The sequence below is a fragment of the Lutjanus erythropterus genome, chromosome 9 (genome assembly GCF_056507025.1).
Source record: "Lutjanus erythropterus isolate fLutEry1 chromosome 9, fLutEry1.hap2, whole genome shotgun sequence".
NCBI lineage: Eukaryota > Metazoa > Chordata > Actinopteri > Lutjaniformes > Lutjanidae > Lutjanus > Lutjanus erythropterus.
The window spans coordinates 27,431,627-27,452,456 of record NC_139325.1 but is presented as its reverse complement, the minus strand read 5'-3'; the positions used below and the strand labels follow the sequence as shown (position 1 = coordinate 27,452,456).

The window sequence follows — 20,830 nt, the reverse complement described above, 5'->3', positions numbered from 1 at the left end:
TTTTATCGATAAGATATAAGAGAAAAAGTCACTGAAGCAGTCATACACAGTTTCAGGAATCGACACTGGTTTATGCACCACAAACCACCACTACAGGTTTTCTCAACACAAAATGTGCAACAAGTACAGGTTATTCCACAGTTTTGGCACGATTTCAGAGTTAAATTGAAGGGAGCAGTTATATGACCAAATTAATGCACAGAAACATTGCGACCCCTTGTGTCTAACAGAGTTGAGTGCAGTCATTATTTGAAACCTGATAGCTTATGCCTCACCATCACCCTCACACAAAACTGCAGGTTCGTAAGTCCTTATTGAGCAGAAAATATCTTAAAAATAATAAAATCACCGATCATGGAAAAAAAAAAGAAAGGCAGCAGGGCACAGTATGCACAAATAAATAATCTCACCCCTTTTCTTCTGCAGCGGCATCACTTCATATGGTCTCTCTATGAACTGTTATAGTTAGGATGCAGCTTGTGAGAGGTGGATATTTTCTCCTCCAGGACACATACAGTAAACAGGGCTAAAGTGGGGTCATTCTGTCTGAACCTGAAAACAAAAGAGCATAAAGAAAGAAAAGAATTTGGGCATATTTTGTTAAAAAAAAAAAAAAAAAAAAAAAAAAAATCAATTAATAATCAATTAATCAACTAATTATTGTAGCTCAGATTTACTATGAGATAAGACAAAATAAATGCAAAAAAGTCCTCACTGCATAGCTAGGACCAGTAAATGTTTTGTTTGAAATATAACTCAACCTATGATTTACTGAAATAGTCACAATTAGATTTTTATCGATCAACTAATTGGTTTATTGACCAATTGTTAGTGTAATACTTTTGAAGTACTACTTCTCTCATTTCTAATGCCTACAACCCATCATAAGTACACATAAATTTTGGTTTTATTTCCGTAATGTTGAGTATGTAACATGGATGTTTTAAAAATGACACAGAATAGATGTCCTCACGTTTCAACAACTAAACTACTAAACTACTGATGATAACTGTGATATATAAAAACATGAAATTTTCATATCATTTTGCCAAAAAGAGACAAAATGCACTATACACTTAGTCAAAGATGAATTTGAATGATTTATTCACTTTTTCAATATTGTGATAATATTGCTACACTGTAAAAAAAAAAAAAAAGAAAGAAAGAAAGAAAGAAAAGAAAAGAAAAAAGTTGAGAAAACACATAATTTCAAGTGTGTCAAGCTGCCTTCACTAAATTTTGAGTTTTGAATCAAACTCAAACTGTTAAGTTTTGAAAAAAAAACTTTAAAAACTTTCCTAACCTATAGTCCTTTACTGAGATGATTAACTTTAACTTAAATCTTGGTGTTTTAGAAATTGTATTTCAAAAATTGTTGATTAAATTAATTAAAATGATTAATGATTAATAATGTAATATATTTTCATTTAATTTTCAAGCACCCAAATAATGACAAGCTCACTGTGAACAAGTTTTGAAACAGAGATTTTTTTTTGTTTGTTTCTAAAATTTAAAGATTTAAGTTACCTAAAGAAGAAATGTTAGTGACTTAAAAGAGAAATGTGAAATATATTTACTACAATAAATACAAAAATGACCATGATATATCATTAGAGATCAAGGAAAGATGCTAAGATGAAATACTAGTTTCTCTGACTGCTCCTTTTAAATTTAGATTCTGGGCCAAAAAAGCTTTTTCTTTGAGTTCATCAGTGTTAATGCCGAATGCTTGCCAAATGAGTAAGTGTCTATTTATGACTTGTAAGAAATCATTAATAATCTTGTAGAAAGGGTAGATGTTCTTAATGGTTAAATTGAGCAACATGTTAATGGAGTCTGGCAGACGGTAAGATGGGCCAAACTGTATATTTTCAGAGCAGTGGGCCCTTTTTTCAGTATAATGGGCTTAACTTTACATTAACAGACAACTGACAGTTATTTACAAAAAAAAAAAACCACTGAACTGTAGACTGCATTGGCAACAACATATTTTTGTTCATGCCAATAAAGTTATTTGAATCTGAATCTGTATCTATATAAGGTTGATCCACTTCCAGTGTAAGATTTGCTCTTGCTTGCTATTGTCTCTGCGCACATCCTGTGTTCCTGCAGCCTGCCTGAGCTTTATTCAAGTCTGGGGAGGAGAACACTTGCTTCAACCATAGAACATATATTAAACAGGATTTCAACCTTAAAATATTTCTATGGCTCCAACTCGCTGTTTGAACTTCAGTGCTCATTTTTGCATACAAATAGCTACATATTGTTCCTTTAAATATTGAGAGTTAATGTTGCGTGTATTCTTTGATCACAGGTAAATTGAAATGATTGATTAGGCCAACTCATTTTTTTCAGTAAATGCAACCCCTCTCATTTAACAGAACTGAATAGTACTAAGTGTAAAAACACAGTATTTCATGTTCAGAAAAGTTCATCTACTCAACATTTTAAGCTTGTTAAATTTCTAGACAAGTTTAAAGTTTTCATTGTTTATTAGAGTTAATTAATTCGAGCTTTCGGTTTTACAATGAACAAAAGATTTTAGGCTGGCAAAACTTGTTTTAGTTGATTTCAAAATACAAGAGTTTGATTTAAAACTCAAAAATGTAGTGAGTCTTCTTATTTTGGTCTTGACAATGATGTAGAGAAACTGTTGTGATAGCCCAGCTTTAGAAGCTAAAAAAAAGAACAAATTAGAGCCCTGACAGAAACAAAGTCAGAATTATCTTTTGAACTACTTTATTTTTTTTAAAGCCATATACAATAACAACCTTCACATGTTTTGCTGTAATGAATTTACCCTCACCTGCCTGTCAGTTTTAATCTCCAGCCAACGGTTGCTTCTGCATCCTTTCAAATCAGTGGCACAGCTTCACAATGACTTGGCAATTTCAAATTCTCCGTAGATTTACAAGGCATCCTTCGTCTTCTCCCTCCCCGTGACCGCCTCCTGCAGTCAACGTTTCCTCGGCTCCACTTCAAAACAGAGGACCGGCTGAGGTCTGTGTTATACATGCAGCCTGGGCAGGGAGCTGCTCCAGGACACAGCGAGTTGTGTTGCTGTGCACCTCTGGCTGCTGAATCCGGGACTGGAAACTCGATCTGTGCTAAAAATAAAAAAAACATCACCAGCATAGCGAGAAAGGAGGTGTGTCACTCACTGTGTGTATGCGTGTGTAGGGTCAGAGAGGTGCAGCCCACCCCCATATACACAAGACACACACACACACACACACTCACACACACACACACAGAGGGTTTATCATATGTCAACATTTCCTTGAAGTTTCCCCACTCGTGTGTGGTGTGCCAACCCAAGGTCTTCGTCTCACCGTCCCTCGCTCACATGTGTGTCCATTTTTCAGATTGCTCAGGTTGATTTTTATTGTCATTATCATTCACAGGCTATGACAAGGTTAAATGAGGCAAGGACCCTTATTAAGAGCCAAGTGCTTCACTGTGTCATCTGATTACATCACGTGACAACATCCCTGACCTCCAGTGCAACCAAAATACACACACAAGCACAAACACACAGCTTGTATCCTATCACTGTACACTGTACTTCTTTTTCTTCTTCTTTTTTTTTTTTTTTTGCTTGTTTGTTCGGCCTCAGGGTGGGACATGTTTAATTTGACTTGACAGGTTAATGTGGCAAGGCATTCCCCTTTAAAAAAGAAACAGCTCATTACATTCATCATGTCATCAACACACTTGCTGAGCAAACCACGTGGATCTCTTTGGCACTGCAGTCTGCACGCAAGTTGAGGCCTTCAGTCAATGTCTGTTTTGTCGGCCTTGACTTCAGCGGCCTTGTTTTTCTGACTGGCCAGCTGGCATTGACTGACCGTCAGACCCTTTGACGGCAGATCAAGACTGATAAAGAGGAGTGACTGTAATATACAGTTACAAAATGTGACTTTTCTGGCGGTAATAAACAAGAAAGAGGGAAATGGGTGAAATGAGAGGGCAGTGAGGGAGTGAAGTGGAAATCTGTAGAGAAAGGGGTAAGGTGAGCCAAATTTTACTTATGTTGACTAAGGCAAGGAAAAATGAGATGTGATAGAATGAAAACATTTACCCTTATTTCGTGATGTCTCCTGTCAGTTGAAATTATAAGAATGCATCTATAATAAAGGGCCTTGAAAATATGACTTTTGGGGGAAAAAAAGTGCTCCTGTGGCTCAACTTGCCCCAGATTAGGGGTAATTTGATCCGAGTCAGTGAATAAGTTGAGTTATCTGAAGATAAATTGATCATCTGACTTTTTAATTCTCAACCTGAGCATAATTTTAAAAATAATTTACCTCTTTTAAAAAAAGTGATTATCCCTGCCAGGTATAAGACGGGAGGGGATCATGTAATCACTTCCGTGTGTGTGATGATGACTGGACTTGCATTTTGTCTGGAGCTTATTTTGCATATTCCTGGACCAATTAGCCTTAATCTTTTTTTTTGTGAACATTCATGGCTGCATGCTGAAGGTGGTCAAAGGTTAAGGTCACGTTGACCTCACTAAACACATTTTTTTGGCCATAACTCAATATCATATGCTAATTATGACAAAATTACTCACGTGACAGCATAATATTCAGCTCTCTGGAATCACACGTCAGTATAGTGATAACTTCCATTTTGTCCCCCCAAAAAGAAATACACATAATACCTTTTATTAAATTCCTTCAAAGTTGCAGGTCAATATAGTGGTAACTTCCCTATTAAATTTCTTCCAAGTCGTCACTACAAACATCATATGAGTCTGGACAGACATGGATGTAACCTGTAACTTTATGGGTTGGTAAAGGCATACAATACGTGGCAGTAATAGAGAGCTGATTTCTCACTCTTCTTAATCTCCCACTAGGGGCTGCGAGTGTTCAAGAAGTTTGAAATCTTGTTTCAGCTCAGGTAAACATATGTGGGGGTCATGTTAATGTTGGTAGAACTTGACAAATCCCTGCTGGCTGTATCTGGCAGTTGTAGTGACATTGCAGTAGGTGCTTCACCATCTGTTGCCTGGACTCTACTGAGTGACCACTTCTATTTTAATAATTTTCCCTTTCCAAATGTTTTCATCTTTTAAGATAGGAGCTAACTTAAACTACATAAAATCAACAAAGTAACATTTTTGTCACACCATTGTCATAAACAGTGTTGTATCAAACAGTTAACAGTAGTGTAAGGGATTAAAATTTCCAAAACAGTAATTATATTACAGCTACTATCTCAAGTAACTCTGAGTTACTGTGTTACTTTTTGACATAGGTAGTCTATCTTATAATGACGTGTGCATGCATCAAGTACAGAACAGGTACAAGGTGCAAAAGTAATGTAGTAATATAAAGAGATATGTGCTTCTGTCCATCACAGCCACATAGAAATGATGGGTACTTCCTGCATTTAAGGTCACATGACAAAAAATGTACACAATTGCTTAGAAACAGGAGGAGAGTCAACTTACCCACTGACTCATCTTACCCAGCTCTCCCCTACTCAAGCAAAAGAACTGCTACATTACTGAAATATAAAAAATGTAAATGAAAAGTTTAAATATTTATTCAAATTGTAGTGCTACTCATTAGCAAACTTTTACTTTTTAAAAGTTGCTATGTTTATTTCATAGTGTAATCCAAACTTAAGTAAATTCACAGACTTGAACCTTACCTAAAAAAAATGCTCAATTAAAGCGCAAGTAGCTGTAATTTATTACAGCTTGAGGAGACTTGATTAGGCTACTGAAGTTTTCACAGCCCTGATCAAAGCTGGTTTTTAGTCTTTAACAGTGAGGGATTTAGAATTAAGATACCAGATGAAGTCAGCTCACTACATGAAATAATACAGAAAGTATTATTCAAATCCTCAATAGAAAAATATAAAGTAAAACAAAACAAACATTTTCACCAGTACAGACTTGCTGACTCACTGAGAAAGTAAGATACTGTATTTTTCAAGTAACATTCAGAGTGATTGAGCAAACGCTTCATTTCTGTTGAAGTGCCCTTGAGTAAAACATGAAACCGCTGCCAGCTGCAGGGTTCTATAGATGACCTCTGACCTGTTGACAGGGCAGGAGAGCAGAGCTATATTGCATTAAAACAAACTTATGTAGAGCTATCCATTTAAGCTCCACTCTGAGCACGTGTTTGTACAAAAGGATTTGTTTAACAAAATATGTCAGGGATGGTTTTGCATGTCCGACCTGCTGCTCCTTTTTATTTTATTAAAGAATGAATATAAAACCCAGTATATAGAAGAGAATGAATGCAATTTGGCAAAGATAATAACGAGACAAGAAAATTATGTAACATTTGAAGCTATACACCAATAACTGATATATTATATTGAATATTTATAATAATGCACCACTAAGAAAGAAAAACAGCAACAACAAAAAACTTTAGGATGTCCCAGACGTTCCCTGTTTGAGCGAGCTTTCCTCTGTTAATGTATAAATCAGAGGAAACATGGCTGTAGTCTGGTGTTAGACGGTCATGCTGTGTAGTCATGGATCAGATCTCATCATCTCAGGTTTCCTGCCGGTCGCGCAACATCCAACTCTCCTGCATTCACACGCTCTAAATATAGCCGCCTTAAAGTCAGACGGGACTGCAGGGGAGATTTAAAAGTACTGTGAAGAAACACGGAGAAGTTTTTTTGGTAAACATTTACTTTTTTTTTTCTTAGGCTTACATGTGAAATGCAAGATTGTTAAACCAATGGACTGACAGTCTGGATTTAAGAGTGGACCTGTTTGTAAAGGACAAGAGATTAATCAGGAATCAAGAGGCATTATGTCAGTAATATAATCATACCTTAATCGCCACAGATATTTTTCCACAGGTTTATATCAAGGAAAGTTCAATATTTTGTTCAAAGGCTGGCTGTCAGCTGCAGCAGAAATGATATACCACTTGTTTCTGTTAGTTGTCCTCAGTCTTTTCGGTAAGTTCAAAATCATTTATGTCTTTACTTTTATTTATGAGACACTATTGATGTTGGTGGTTGAAGCTGCATGTGATGTGGATTTCTTAAAGGGATAGTTCACACTAAAATCAAAAATACCTTTTTTTTCCCTATTAACTGTAGTGTTTTTAGTGTTTATGTATTACTTAATTTCTTTTCATGTCTTGTGTAAAGCATTTTGAATTGTTTTATTGTTGAAAGATCAAATAAACTTGCCTTGTAAGAGCTCTAAACAGAGAACATCCTTTATACCCATGTGTCAAAAACACATGGGCAGTGCAGCATCTAGTTCTTGATAAATACACAATGCTGACAGCGACAAGCACTGAATTAGACTTAACTTACAGCATACTTACTTATAGCTATCCCTAAATTAAACATATGTTTCTATCAAGTTAGATAAAGTCTCAATAGTGCATGAAAGGTTGGCACTTTAATACACTTGCATGTTCTTGGTCTCCTTCTTCTCCCCTCTTGCATCACTGCCTCCTTTTCCCACTGCTTCTTGTGCATTTTAATTATTAAATCATTAAATTTTTCTACTCCTGTGTCTTTGTTTTCGTCTTGTCTTCTTCTCTTTTTCCCTTCAGTGTCTCAGTGTCATGGCGGCTGTTCAGAGGTGGACTCCCTGACTGAAGCCGTGGCAGGAGGAGGATTCTTGCTGGGATGCATCTCCTGTAAAAGAAGAGAGGAGGTCTCTGCCCGAGCCACCGTAGACTGGCACTTCAGACCGCTGGGAGAGGAAGAGTTCAGGCAGGTGAGTTCACAGAGTTCTTTGAAGGAAATGTTAAACCTGGTTGGGGTTTGTGAATGAAAGGGGTTCTCTACCAACGTCGATCTTCAGGCTGTCTGGTTTAGATTAAAGTGATACTAAAGTACACCGACTACTACACCTCTGTAATAAAAACAAACAGGGAACTATTAAGTATTTAATCATTTAGAGGCCAACTAATTTTCTACTTTGGCAGCCTGTGGTACTGCATCACATTTTCTCTACTAGAAAGGCACCCTGGAGGTCACTTTTTCACGTTTTGTCTAGAGAACACTTTATCATGTTTCATCTATCTGAACGGTACTCTAGAAAGCATGTTACATTTTTTTTGTCCACTTGAAGAGCACTCTAGAGGGCACTTCATTTTGTTTTATCTACTGGAGGGGCACCCTGCAGGGCATTATGTTTTGTCCAGGGGCATCCTAGAAGACACTGTACAGTGGTATGTCAACTGGAAAAGCACCCTAGAGGGCACTTTATTGCATTTTCTTGGACATTGGGCCAACCTAGACGCCACTTTAGCACATGTTGGACATTGGGCTACCTTAAAGGGCACTTTATCAAATGTCTTCCATTGGAAGGGCAGCAAGAGTACACATTATCATGTTGTATAATTAGTTTCCTTTCTCTCCTCTGTCAGATTTTCCACTATGACCACCCCAGTGCCAACATCCTCCATGAGGATTTCAGCAAACGTCTGGAATGGCGCGGGACTCTAGACGACGATATTCAGACAGGGGCCATTTACATTCATAACGTCACCTTCAATGACACAGGGACGTACCGCTGCACAATCCACCGCACCCTCTTCCTGCCACAGTATGATGGGCACGTCACTGTGGAGAAGGAGGTGGAGCTCAGCGTGGTGGCTGTAGGTAAGGTGGGGAGTACCTGTGAAAATGCTGGCATTCATTTATGCAAGTCATTCATTTAAAATCTTAATTAATAAGACAGGAAAGAAGAAAGTTAATCTTTGCTTTTTTGTGAAATATTGGATAATGTTCCCTTAAACAACCCAATTTGTGAATTGTGGGCCCTTAGACTCAAGTGCTTTTTGTAAGAAGTCATGATTGGAAACCACTGGTTTGATATAGAAAACACTTTTGATCTTTTAGTATTTTTTATTAGAAAACTCTCTTAATGCAACACTGTGGCTCTGCATGTTCAGGCTTATCTCAACCACTGAACTTTGCCTTCAAATTTTTGTGTGTGTCTGCACAGGAAGTACAGTCTTATACCTTGTGGACATGATTCCTCTATAATTTCTATGTTGTTGGTTCCTCTTTCACAGCCAATCGGGAGCTGACAGCGGTGATCTCAGAGATAATGATGTTCGTGTTGATCGTGGTTCTGCAGCTGTGGCTCATCGTGGTTCTTGTCTACTGTTACAAGAAGATTTCAGAGGAGCACGAAGCTCGGGAGGCCCGTAAAGCTCTCAAGGCTCAGGCAGGGTGAGTCACTCGCCTTTCATGTGATTTAAAGACATAAAATGCAACAATTTCCTAAGAAATTATGTATAGATCCATATTAACATAATCCCTTTTGGTCATCAGTTACGACCCACTAGAAGTGAGTAGTGGTGCAGCAGAGACCCTGTTGTCTGCCTGTATTTCCTTATTTTTCTCTTTATTTTGCTGTGCTTGGGATGTTTCGCTGAGCCAAAATGTTGGTATTTGACATCCTGGGATGTTCTGGTGCATTTACAAAACAGCTTGGACAAATCCTACCAACTCTACCTTGAAGCTTTTATTTTACCATTTTAGTACAGTACGCTGTATATAGTACCAGTCAAAAGCCACTAGATGTTTTTTTATTTATTTTTAAAAACATGGCTCAGATTATACCAGCAGTGTGCAAAGCTGTCACCAAAGCAAAACATAGCTACTTTGAAAAATCTAAAATTATTTCAGAGCAAAAACTCCTGCACACCTGTAGAATGACAGGTTTAAGAATGTAAAGGAATAAGGTAAGTAGTTCTCACATTGTTGTGATTGAATCTTGGATTGCAAGTGCAGAAGACAGTGTGTGGGAGTATCTTGCTTTTAAGGAATTTAAAATTTAAAATATTTTGCTTTGAAAATATGTTATCTCATAGTTTTGATGTCTTCAATAATAATATACAATTTAAAAACGATATGTTAATTCTGATGGTGCAATCAGCTTGATTTAGCAGAAAAAAATGCACTGATTATGTTTAAGAAATAAAGTGAGTACATTTTTTGTTATTCTTTAAAGATTCTCTCCCTGCTGTTTCTCATATCTAAATAATTCAGCTTTTATTTTCATAATTCTAGACTGTTGGAATCAAAAGACACCTGTGACGGGGTGCAGCTAGAGTAACATTACTGGTGAGTTTGTTTTATCTTTCAGGTCACCATTATACATATACATAACATCTGATGTAGAAAAATGTGTTAATGTGATATATATGAAAGCATATCACTGTTTTTTTGTCATGTTGTATCCACCAGGTAAGAAGATCATCTCTGCGAGAGTCAAGCTTCATTTTTGTGCCATGATTCTGCTAACAAGGGTTACTGTGTGAGAGGCTGAGTTTGAACACCTGCATAGTCTTCAACCTATTCATTTGTGTCCGCACTAAAAGTGGTGCAGCCAATCAGCGTCCTAGGAGGGACTGCTGGCCGATACGGGTGCTGTTTCAGTGAGAAGCGTCCTTGGAAGTAACTAATTTAAAACAAACAGTGGCGTCTCCTGAAGAGGTTGGCATAGATACTGTCAGTTATATCAGAGCTGGAGAGTATTTCTTCATTAAAAGAAGAGCAACTGGTTTAAATTAGCCCGTGTTAGATGTGATGAACTGAAAACTCTGAAATATGATTGCTGTTCTGTCTTGCTCTGCCTATTTTTTATTTGGATTTGCTTTTATTTCAAATGATTAATTTACTTATATAAATGTATTACTTACGTATATATGTATATCAAGGATAATATGAATGAATAACGTGTATATATAAAACTACAAAGTGTATTGTAGGTTTCAGGCAACACACACAACTACAACCATGAGTTAAAGGACATTTGGAGGTGACTGTGTTGTAACTCAATCTAGTCTGAGCTGTGCTGCAGATTGTTCAAACTACGTCTGGTCTGAAAGCAGCTTTGTTCTCCTGCTGCAGCCCGACACCGTCCTGAGAATCACCACACGCTCCTGCTCCCACTGCAAAATGTGAACATTCGTTTAAACACATGAGACGATACAACCGACCTCGTACTGTCTTCACAAGACAGATATAGTTTCAACACATATTTTTCTTATGATTTCCATGACATATTACCAGAATACCAATGCTTGAATCATCTGATGTAAAGACAACATCATCATCAGCTCTAAACTGTTCACTTCAGTGGTTTGAGTCATGCTGCACCACCGCCTTACTACACTGAGCTTTTGACCTTGCCCTGTGACCTCCTCATTTCATTAAACGTGTTGACATGTTGAACATGCTGGATATCTCCTTTGTGTAAAAGCCTGAGCATGAAGGAGGGCACATTATGTCTAAGAGAGAGGGGGTACATTTCTCTTCAATGTGAAGTTGCCTCTAGTCCTGCTGGAGACACAGGTCTTTAAATGATCGACGCCTGTTGTTGCAGTGACAGGAGGGAACTGATTCCAGATCCTTGAAAGGTAGGCTTTTCTTTCTACCAGACAAAGCTTGAATAATGACATTTGCAGGAATCAGTTTATCTATCACTTCACCTTCACTCTCATAACACCAGAACTAACTGTTTCCCAATTTACATCGGTCAAGATTAAGAAAAATGAGTGAATCCAGCATTCATGCTCATATTTATTGATAGGAGGCAGAGAATACATTTCAGTGTTTACTTTGAATACAAGACAACATGCTAAGGGTCTCTAAGAAATCCTAAAATTATTTTTTCCTTCTTATTTCATGACATTTTATATGAAATTCAATTAACTCCAGAATCAAGCTGTTCTTATGGGTCTGTTGGGGTGTTGCAAGCAGGTTATGAGGGATAATTTAAAACATTAATCACACTAAATTAGAGGTTGTCAATTTTTGTTTTGCAACCAAGGACCCCTTCCAGGATAGAAAATATACCAGGGATCCCCTCATGTATATCTGCTGAAATAATTATACAGATACAGATGTAACTATAGATTTAAATATATAGATAGATAGATATATGTATATATGCCCTAAGTTGCTTGCTGTTATCATTATTGGTTCCACCAGGTATAATCCCACCCTTGTGACTGGGATATCTCAAAAACACTGAGGGACTTTCTTCAAACTTTGCACAGATCACAGCTTGGACTCAAGAATGAACAGCTTAGATTTTGATTGTCAGAGGTCAAAGTTCAGTGTGTCCTGATAAAGCACATTTTAACTCAAGAATTCGTACACTAATTTCACACAAATGTCTAATAGTATATTAGCAGCACTGGAGAGTTACTACTTACATGTAATTAAAATAAAAATAAATATATTGTAATCCATCACTGTTGTTGACAAAAAATATGTTGTGAAATTACAGTTAGTAATTACAAAGAAGTTACATCCAAATATTCTTTTTGGGTTGTCTGGTGGGTATTTTCACTCTTCTAGTCAGGAAAAAAAGAACTTCTAAAATGTAATGCAGTAATGTCAAGAGTACTTCTTTTTGATTTTATCTAAGCACATTTTTACACATGAACTTAATTTTAATATTATAATATTATTATAATACACTGGAATATCAATCTGTATGTATAATATTCTAGTATTGATTATTCCCTTCAACTTAACTGACATTTTAAAAATATTTTGAATGTTAAGAGTTTCTATTTCCATGCAAAACAACTAACTAACCCTTTTTTCCAGTTTCTTATCACTCAGTGCTCCCTGGTTAACATGGTGGCGGGGTTCATTAATAAAACTTAAATTAGTTGAAAATAAAAATTTAAATAAGAGGGAGGTGGAATAAAAAGCAATATGAGGATATGGACATTTATTTCTTAATTAATTATATGCCAATATTTATCAACTTAATGCTTTGAAAGCAAGACAATTCCAAGAGTTATGGATTGTTAGATTAGAATGTAATCTATGGAGTATTTTAATTAAAAAATTAATGATTTTTTTAACTATGAGGCATTTTGCTAATAACTAGAATAATTAATACCTTTAATAATGATGATAGTGAAATAGAGTATGTCATGTATACAGTATGTTCTTCTTTTTTCTTACAGTCTCCTCTTCCTCCTTCCCAGTTGCAGTTTGCTGAGCGTCCAGCAGAGGGCAGCCATGTCACGCATCAACACCACTGATCTGCAGTCACTCCTGCTCTCCTTCCTCCAGCGCTGTCTCAACAGCACAAGCATCCTGCCTCCACCGGTACCTCAGAACTACACCACCCAGCAGGCTGCGCACCCGGTGACTGGAGCCAGGGCCCACTCTCAGTCTCAGGGTATGATGTACATCCTTCTGGTGGTTGGCATGTTCAGCTTTTTCACATTTGGCATCATGCTCAGCTACATTCGCTCCAGGAAGCTGGAGGGCTCTCATGATCCATACCACCAGTACATCGCCCACGACTGGACCAAGGTGATGACCCCGTCCAGGGCCGTCGCTCAGGCTCTGAGCAGTGAGGCTGCAGGTAACGGAGCCAGAAGCAAAGAGCCCATCGTCATCTGCAACCCTGCAACGCTGGAGCCGCTGCCCAACTAGAGACATTCCCCTGATCGAATAATGTAAACCTCTGTAACACAAAATATTTAATCACCTTAACTTTTAATGTCACATAGCAACCAAAAGTTACAGTGTCAGATCAGTAATTTCACAGAAACAACTTGTATCATATAAATGCCTCATGTTGTTATCAACACATACGGTTCCTCACACTTTACAGTCACACAACCAAGGTTGCTCAATACAGTTCTTCCATTAACAGCTGAAGACAATCCTGCACATCTGGACAGTAACAGCAGTAACTAGGGATGTAACAATACCAGGGGGTAGGGCTGCATGTTATGGTAAAGAAGTCATATTGCTTCATTTTGACTGAAACTGTGATTGCGATATGTGATACACTTAGTGAGAATGATCATTTTTGGATTACAATTTTCATTTTTACTGAAAAAAAAAAACTATTAAAGACTCCTTCCAGTGAAAATCTCATTTTTGAACTTGTTAACATGTCTATGTGGTGTTTTTGATGTGTTACAAGACAAATCAGGAGCAGTTAACGCCACGTCTGAGCTTTGAACCTGCAATAAACAAGGACAGTCTCATAAAAACAGATTCAGTCATGCTGGGTATCATGGATCATAAACCTATCGTGTTAACTGAGAGGGTGGTGCTATACAGATCATTAGTAGCAGCTGCTTTGGGGTATGGGTTGGGGTGTGTGGAGAGGGTGGGGACTATTTGCATATTCATGAATCCTGGAATACTAAATACCAGCAAGGTGTATTGCTATATATGTAAGCCATTTTAACAAGGTATTTGAACTCATTTTGCAAAAAAAAACAAAAACAAAGAAAACCCATATCGGACACAATGTATTACTTATTGCAGAGCATTTTATATTGTTTAAATGATGACTGCAGGTGGACTTTAAAATCATAATGATGTGATATTTTTTGGAGTCTAGACCAAACAAACATTTTTTTTTTTCATCTAAAGAACAAGATTTGTAGGCCAGGGCCTCTATGCAATACTACAGTACTTCAATATAATGCTGATCTTGTTCTGGTACTGTGATTTGGATACTGATCTTGGCCATATTGCCATCTTGATAAGATAGTGATTAAATGTCTGGGGGTGTAAGAAATTATTGATACACTTGAGTATTGAGATATTAGAATTTCTTACCATATCGATTCTCAAAACACTGCTGTGATATCGTAGTACGTGCAAATATTCCTGACAGTGGTTCATTTTGTTTTGTTTAAACCCACAACCGCGTGTTAGCAGTGTTGTTTACTATTTTCACTGTTCTAATTTAATAGTTAATGGTGGTGTGTTCATCATATGATGACAGTTTTCCTAAAATTAGATTTAAAAAATAGCTACACATCACCATGCTTATAATATCATATATATCACAACATACTGAATTGTAACCTCTGTGTCATGATATTTATTGTTGCTAGATTCTTGCCCATACACAGCCCTAAACGATACTAGGGGTGTCACGATTCTTCAAATCCATGATTAAATTTGACTTTTTCAATTTTCAAAAACTGAATGTAGGACAATGTCAATGCATAATACAATACAAAGTTCACAATCTGATATTTATGGTGATATTTAAAAACAAAACTTGAAGAAATGCCATTTTCAATTAATTACATTTAAATTTGGTGTGTACAGCATTTTTTGTTTGTATAAAATTAGTTTTTCCTTTTAATTTAAAAGTTTTTCCGCCTTCCTTCTATAATAAAATATAATAAAAGTAGCAGCCATGAACTACGCATGTGAAAAAAACTGGCATGAACTGTCTTTGGCAACGAATGTTTGAATTATGTTTGTACAACTGCAGAACAAAACAATAGCAGTCCTTTTTTATAAAATTAGAGTATTAAAATAATATAAATTAAATCTACTACAAGGAATTTTTATCACATGAGACAATACAACCAACCTCACGGTATATACCGTCACAGTCCAGGTTGGTATTGTGTTTTCTTATTGTGATATATGATATTTTGTTAAATCCCTAGTACTAACACAGAGAAAACTGGTTAAGTTTGACTTTGCTTCAAAGAAGAAATAAGTGGGTGAAATATTGTTCCATGGACTGTAATGATTGGTTTAGGCAAAACAAACAAACAAACAAACCTCTGATCTCAAATATTTTTTCTGTTCACTTTGATTCAGAGTTTTAGTGTTTCAGTCTGAGCACATTCTTCATCCAAAACATCAGGCCTTGTTTGGTATTTTTAGGCTTAGTTACTGCTGCGTTTGCTCTTTTTTTCTCATCCTTCCGCCTCTCTCTGTCCTTCTCTCTCTCTCTCTGCTGGTCCAGTCTGTGTTGACGGGCTCCTTTCGCCGCGCGGTCAATCTCTCGCGACAAGCTGAAGTGAACCATCTGCATGCTGAGCATCGGTACGATGAGGTTGTAATTGTCCACTATCTTGTTAAGTTTCACCAAATCCTCCTCGACAGATGTACACAGCTGCTCCCATTGGCTGTGCTCTTTGGGGGTCATGGGGTCACCGAGTCTGGCCCTCCCCTCCAATAACCTATTTCTAATGTGAGCGGTAGTCTCCCGGATGTCGCGCTGCGTGACGACCCAGGGCGGCTGGTAACCGTTGTCTATGAGGATGCGGTTGAGGTTGTGGGTCATAGGATCGGCATATGGATTGTGCTCAAACTTGTTGAGGGGCTTTCCAGCTCCACTCAGGTTCCTAAAGTCTCCTCGGGCCATGGACTCCTGGATCAGGTCCTCCACAAGCCGTTCCACCGCCTGGGTGATCTTGATCTTTCGGCTGCGTTGACGCATGTCCCGTTCCACCAGCGCCCCCTCTGCGGCGGCTGCCCTCTCATGCTCCCTCTGCCGGTAGTCCAAAACCTGCTCGGATGCCCGGTTGACACGAATCTGTCGGTACTGGCGCTCACGCTGGCCGGGCGTGCCTGAACCCACACCCTCATAGCTGAGGTAGTGTCTGTGTGCAAGTGCTGTACCTCTGGGATCCTCATCGTCCACTTCCTTCTCTCTTTCATTTTGCTTGGTCTTGCTCTGATGTGCCAGCACAGCTCGGTAGGCCTCCTCCACACGAGCGAACAGCACTGCATCTGCAGTCGGAGCCCCAGAGTCGGGGTGGTAGAGCTTGGCCAAGCGCAAGTAAGCCTCTTTCACCTGCACAGGACTGCTGCGTGCCTCGTCAGGCAGCTGTAAAAGCCTGTAGCTCTCCTGCAGGCTGCGGCTGATCTGGGGACCGGAGCCGAGCGCTCTGAACAACAGGGACTGTCGAGACAAGATGAGCAGGACACGGCCATGGCAGAAGTCGCCACGAGAAACCAGGAGGTGAGAAATGCAACTCATCTCTGGAACACGACTGTGGATTGAAAAACAAAGGTTATAAAAAAAAAAAAAAAAAAAAACGAGTCAAAAAAATTATCAAGCTCACTCGGTCAGGTAGGTAATATCTTACAGAAATACTAATTTTTTTTTTTTCAGGAGGCATGAGAACTACAAATAAACTGGAGGTAATGGGGTGTAAGAAAATATGGATACACTTGAGTATTGCGCTTTTATGTTTTGTGACACTGCATTGATTCTCAAAAAAACACTGTATTGTGATATTTAATTAATTATTAATTTAATTATTTTGATAAAATATTAATCAGTTTGAGTAATTATTTTTAAGGAAAAAAAATCAAAATTCTCTGATTCCAGCTTCCAAAATATACATATTTTCTGTTGTTGTTTTTCACCCCTCTGTGACACTAAACTGAATATCTTTGGGCTGTGGGCAAAACAAGAAGATATGAAGATGTCATCTTGGGCTTCAGGAAACACTGATCAACATTTTTCACCATTTTCTGACATTTTATAGGCAAATGACTATTGGTTGATTAATTAAGAACTTAATTGACTGATTAATTGACTATGAAAATAATCATTAGTTGCAGCCCTGATAATAACCACATTATATATTCCAATATCACAACACAAATCACAGTTTACACTTTGTACAGTCTCGCACAGAGGGTCTTTAGACCCTCCACAATAAGACTATCCTTATAAATGATTTATACATGTTTTCTAATTAGATATTTAATTAGGTTGTAAACACTTACATAAATCATTAATAAGCTGTTCCAGCACTTAAAAAAGGACATCAGTGACCTTTTGCTTGCCAAATAATGAGACCACATTTATCAGCACTGTAAAACCTCAGATCTCATTGCTTACTTGGCTTACTTTGTCTTCTTCAGCAGCAACATTTATACCTGCTATAGGTTTAATTTTTAGTAAGCAGTAAAAATAGTGAGCAAATATTAATGAATGAAAACGGTTAAAACGGTTAATTAATGATTTATCAAGTGATTACAACCTAGTTATGAATCATTTATACATCATTATAAGGGTTTTCTTATTGTTAGCTAGTTAGTTTAACAACAATTACCATAAAAGATAAGATCATACAGTTGGGTAGCAGCAGTGTCATGACAAGTCCATAACAGAGCCGAAGACAAACTAGATAAAGATTTACTGTAACAAATCACAGCACATGTCTGTTTAAAGGATACTTTTCCATTTAACAGCAAGGCGATTTTGGACGTTGGTCATTAGGACCAACAGATCTACATCAATGACTGTTACATGACAAAAACTAAGGTTACGTTCTAAGGGTATTATCTACAAGGGAACCCCTGATCGTGAAACTCTCGCGAGACTTGTACGCGTTGTTTCACCGCGCACAAACTAATTGTGTTCTATACGGTGACAACACTATGGTTAAAATCTGGGTATGGGTTATGGACAGAAAACATCTGGTTAAGGCTAGGGAAAGATTGTGGTTTGGGTTAAAATTATTATCACTCTCGCGAGGTCTGTCGCGGGTCTGAGGTTCCCTTCTCGACACGATATTGAAGGAGGATTCAGCACAGTTAGCTCGGTGACGCTCCGACCGAGGAGGACGTTAAAAACAGTGTCATTTCCAGAACAAGACATTTAACGCTAATGAAAACTGAATGAAAAATGCAGCACATGGCACATTAACGAATGCACGTTAACGTTAAATGACCTACAACTTCGAAGCCAACCTACCTGTGTTTGGTTTGTTGTTGTTTCGTACTGGACCGGCTCTTCTTCTTCTTCTTCGCTGGATTGGGCAGACTAGACTCTACAATAGTATGTTGCTGCCCTCTATCGTTTGTTATTAAAGTTCATTTTACAGTTGATTATAATCTCCAGGGATTTATTCTTACATTCTTATAATTCTTACATTCTACACATTCTTATATTCTTCCCAGAGGTGTTACTAACCTCAACCATCAAAAGAGCCATTTTTGTCCAAAAAAGAAAATAAAAATCAGTTTCAAGCCACAACAATTATGTTCTATATTTTTGTTGAATTCGTTTGCTACACTGTAAAAAAGAAAAATAGAAAGTTACAATTTAAAATGTTAAATTATTCACCATTATTCACATTCATTTTAATTATTATTTTTTGTTTCTAAAATCAAAGGTTAAAAATTTTCAAGAGGAGAAGTAAATCATCTCAACAAAAGAAAGTTGTTTTTAGTTTATTTCAAAACTTAAGAGTTTTATTCACCTTTCAAAAATTTAGTGAAGAAAGTTGCCTTGAAATTATGAATTTTCTCACTATACACAGTATAAACAGTATAGCCAAGTGAAATTTACTAGCAAAATTAGGAGGAAAAAGTACAACCCCATGTGGGCTATGACACACATTTAGTTGATCTTTTTTTTTTTTCTTTTTTATTCTGTGTAAATAGCAGAATGTATCGCTTTAGGTCTACAACAAAGATAAATGAAAATTAAATTGCTAAAACAAAAAACAAACAAACAAAAAACATAATTCATTTCAATATATGTTTTTGTCAAAGCCATAGGGAGCTACTGCCGAGGTGCAAAAGAGGCAAGCCAAGGCAATTTATATAGCACCATTCATACACAAGGCAATTCGAGGTGCTTTACAGAACTTGAAAATACATTAAAATAAAAACATTAAAGGAACATTAAAATTGCGTTTGAGATCATTAAAAACAAAAGCTAAGAGCAGGACAATAAATAGTTTAAAACATTACAGAAAATGCATTTAAAGAGCAAACATAAAACAAAAGCATCAGAAGACACATATCCACTTCACTGGTAAGCTGCAGTAAACAGTAATGTTTTAAGCCCTGATTTAAATGAGCCGACAGTGTCAGCCGACCTCAGGTATTCTGGAGAACCACATTGGGCCCCCCAGAGCCCCGGGCTGCTGATACAGTGCAGTACTGTGCAGATATCCCACCAGTCTCTACATTTTAGTCCAGTTATTTGGTTGATTTCAGTGTATAGAGTAAAAAAAAAAAACATTTTTCCAGGTGCTCCCAGGTCTCTGAACACCTGCCCCACAGTTACATACACCAACAGCTGCCCACATGTAGGCGAGGCCCTCTTTCTCAATGATAAAGTACTTTATTTCACAGTCTTGTGAGCACTGTCAGGCTTACAAAATTTTAAATGGTGCAGCCCCAAATTACTTATTAATCTTTTGAAACTCTTTTGAAAAAACAAGCAGGTGACACAAAGTTCAATTAATCACAACCAAAATGAAGCAGTAGGTCATCTAACCAGAAGTAACGAAGCTATCGAGCAACAGTGCTGATTTATTAGTTAAATGAATTAAACTAGTGAAAAGCTGCATTTTGCTTTGATATTTCAGTTCAGACAAAAAAGAAACAGAATTAAAATAAATCTTGTGGATGCTTTTTTAAATAATGTAATATGCAGTTCGTAAAATAATTAAGAATCATTAACCTACATTATGTTTCATTCCAAGTGATGTGTAAAAAACACAAACATATTATTATTATTGTTATTATTACAGTATGCACTGTTGACTTGCTGCTTAATTGTACAGTGTTTGGAGATGAGCAGTGAAATGGGCGTTGGTTTGAGGAGTAATAAGGGATGGTATCCTGACCAAACTGTAGGTATTATGAAACTAGTTTATATAGTTTATCTTTGGCTTCAGATTGCTAAACGATCCTCATGTAGAAATATGGCTGGATTTTAAACTAAGTCTGTTAACAAATCATCAATGATCCTTACGACAGACTAACTGACGACAGACGAGACGGAGAGAGACACCAGGTGAGTTTAATTTCCACGTCCAGCATAACGGTTGGCTTACTTTACATGAATACTCAGCAGAGGAGCACTGGTCAACGGAACGAATTTTACTGAACATAAGAGGAGGAATTGCAGCTTTTGAAGAAACGTTCTCAATATTTGTAATCTGAGCCATAGAGATGAGACAGAATTTGAAAGAAACAATTAGTTGATTAATCGAAAAGTAACTGGTAAGTGTATAATAAGTAGCCATTGTTTAGGTCATTTATAAAGCAGAAATGGCAAACATTATTTGGTTTAAATTCAAATGTG

The 20,830-nt window shown here is 37.3% G+C and overlaps 4 protein-coding genes across 4 annotated transcripts in view; 2 read left to right on the top strand and 2 right to left on the bottom strand.

Moving 5' to 3' along the window:
* The window catches only part of gramd1a (GRAM domain containing 1A), a 45,533-nt gene extending 42,490 nt beyond the window's left edge, over window positions 1-3,043 (bottom strand). Inside the window, exons 1-2 of the mRNA XM_084726983.1 lie at window positions 2,807-3,043; window positions 411-552 (exon numbers count right to left, since the gene is read on the bottom strand). The gene's annotated coding sequence lies outside the window, so the exon portion shown is untranslated. The remainder of the gene's footprint in view (window positions 1-410; window positions 553-2,806) is intronic.
* A 3,529-nt stretch (window positions 3,044-6,572) lies between these two features.
* LOC146321719 (sodium channel regulatory subunit beta-1) lies at window positions 6,573-10,551 on the top strand. Its single transcript, XM_084726981.1, has 6 exons — window positions 6,573-6,942; window positions 7,554-7,720; window positions 8,376-8,610; window positions 9,027-9,186; window positions 10,030-10,083; window positions 10,207-10,551. Exons 1-5 carry the CDS (start codon window positions 6,900-6,902, stop codon window positions 10,073-10,075), a joined length of 651 nt encoding a protein of 216 aa, XP_084583107.1. The 5' UTR covers window positions 6,573-6,899; the 3' UTR covers window positions 10,076-10,083; window positions 10,207-10,551.
* A 6-nt stretch (window positions 10,552-10,557) lies between these two features.
* LOC146321718 (potassium voltage-gated channel subfamily E member 1-like) lies at window positions 10,558-14,710 on the top strand. The gene is made up of 2 exons (XM_084726982.1): window positions 10,558-11,381; window positions 12,972-14,710. The coding sequence occupies exon 2, from the start codon at window positions 13,006-13,008 to the stop codon at window positions 13,426-13,428; it is 423 nt and encodes a 140-aa protein (XP_084583108.1). The 5' UTR covers window positions 10,558-11,381; window positions 12,972-13,005; the 3' UTR covers window positions 13,429-14,710.
* Window positions 13,473-18,857, bottom strand: dnajc28 (DnaJ (Hsp40) homolog, subfamily C, member 28). Its single transcript, XM_084726980.1, has 2 exons — window positions 18,482-18,857; window positions 13,473-16,763 (listed from the first exon to the last, which is right to left on the bottom strand). Exon 2 carries the CDS (start codon window positions 16,748-16,750, stop codon window positions 15,587-15,589), a length of 1,164 nt encoding a protein of 387 aa, XP_084583106.1. The 5' UTR covers window positions 16,751-16,763; window positions 18,482-18,857; the 3' UTR covers window positions 13,473-15,586.
* Window positions 18,858-20,830: the final 1,973 nt, after the last annotated feature.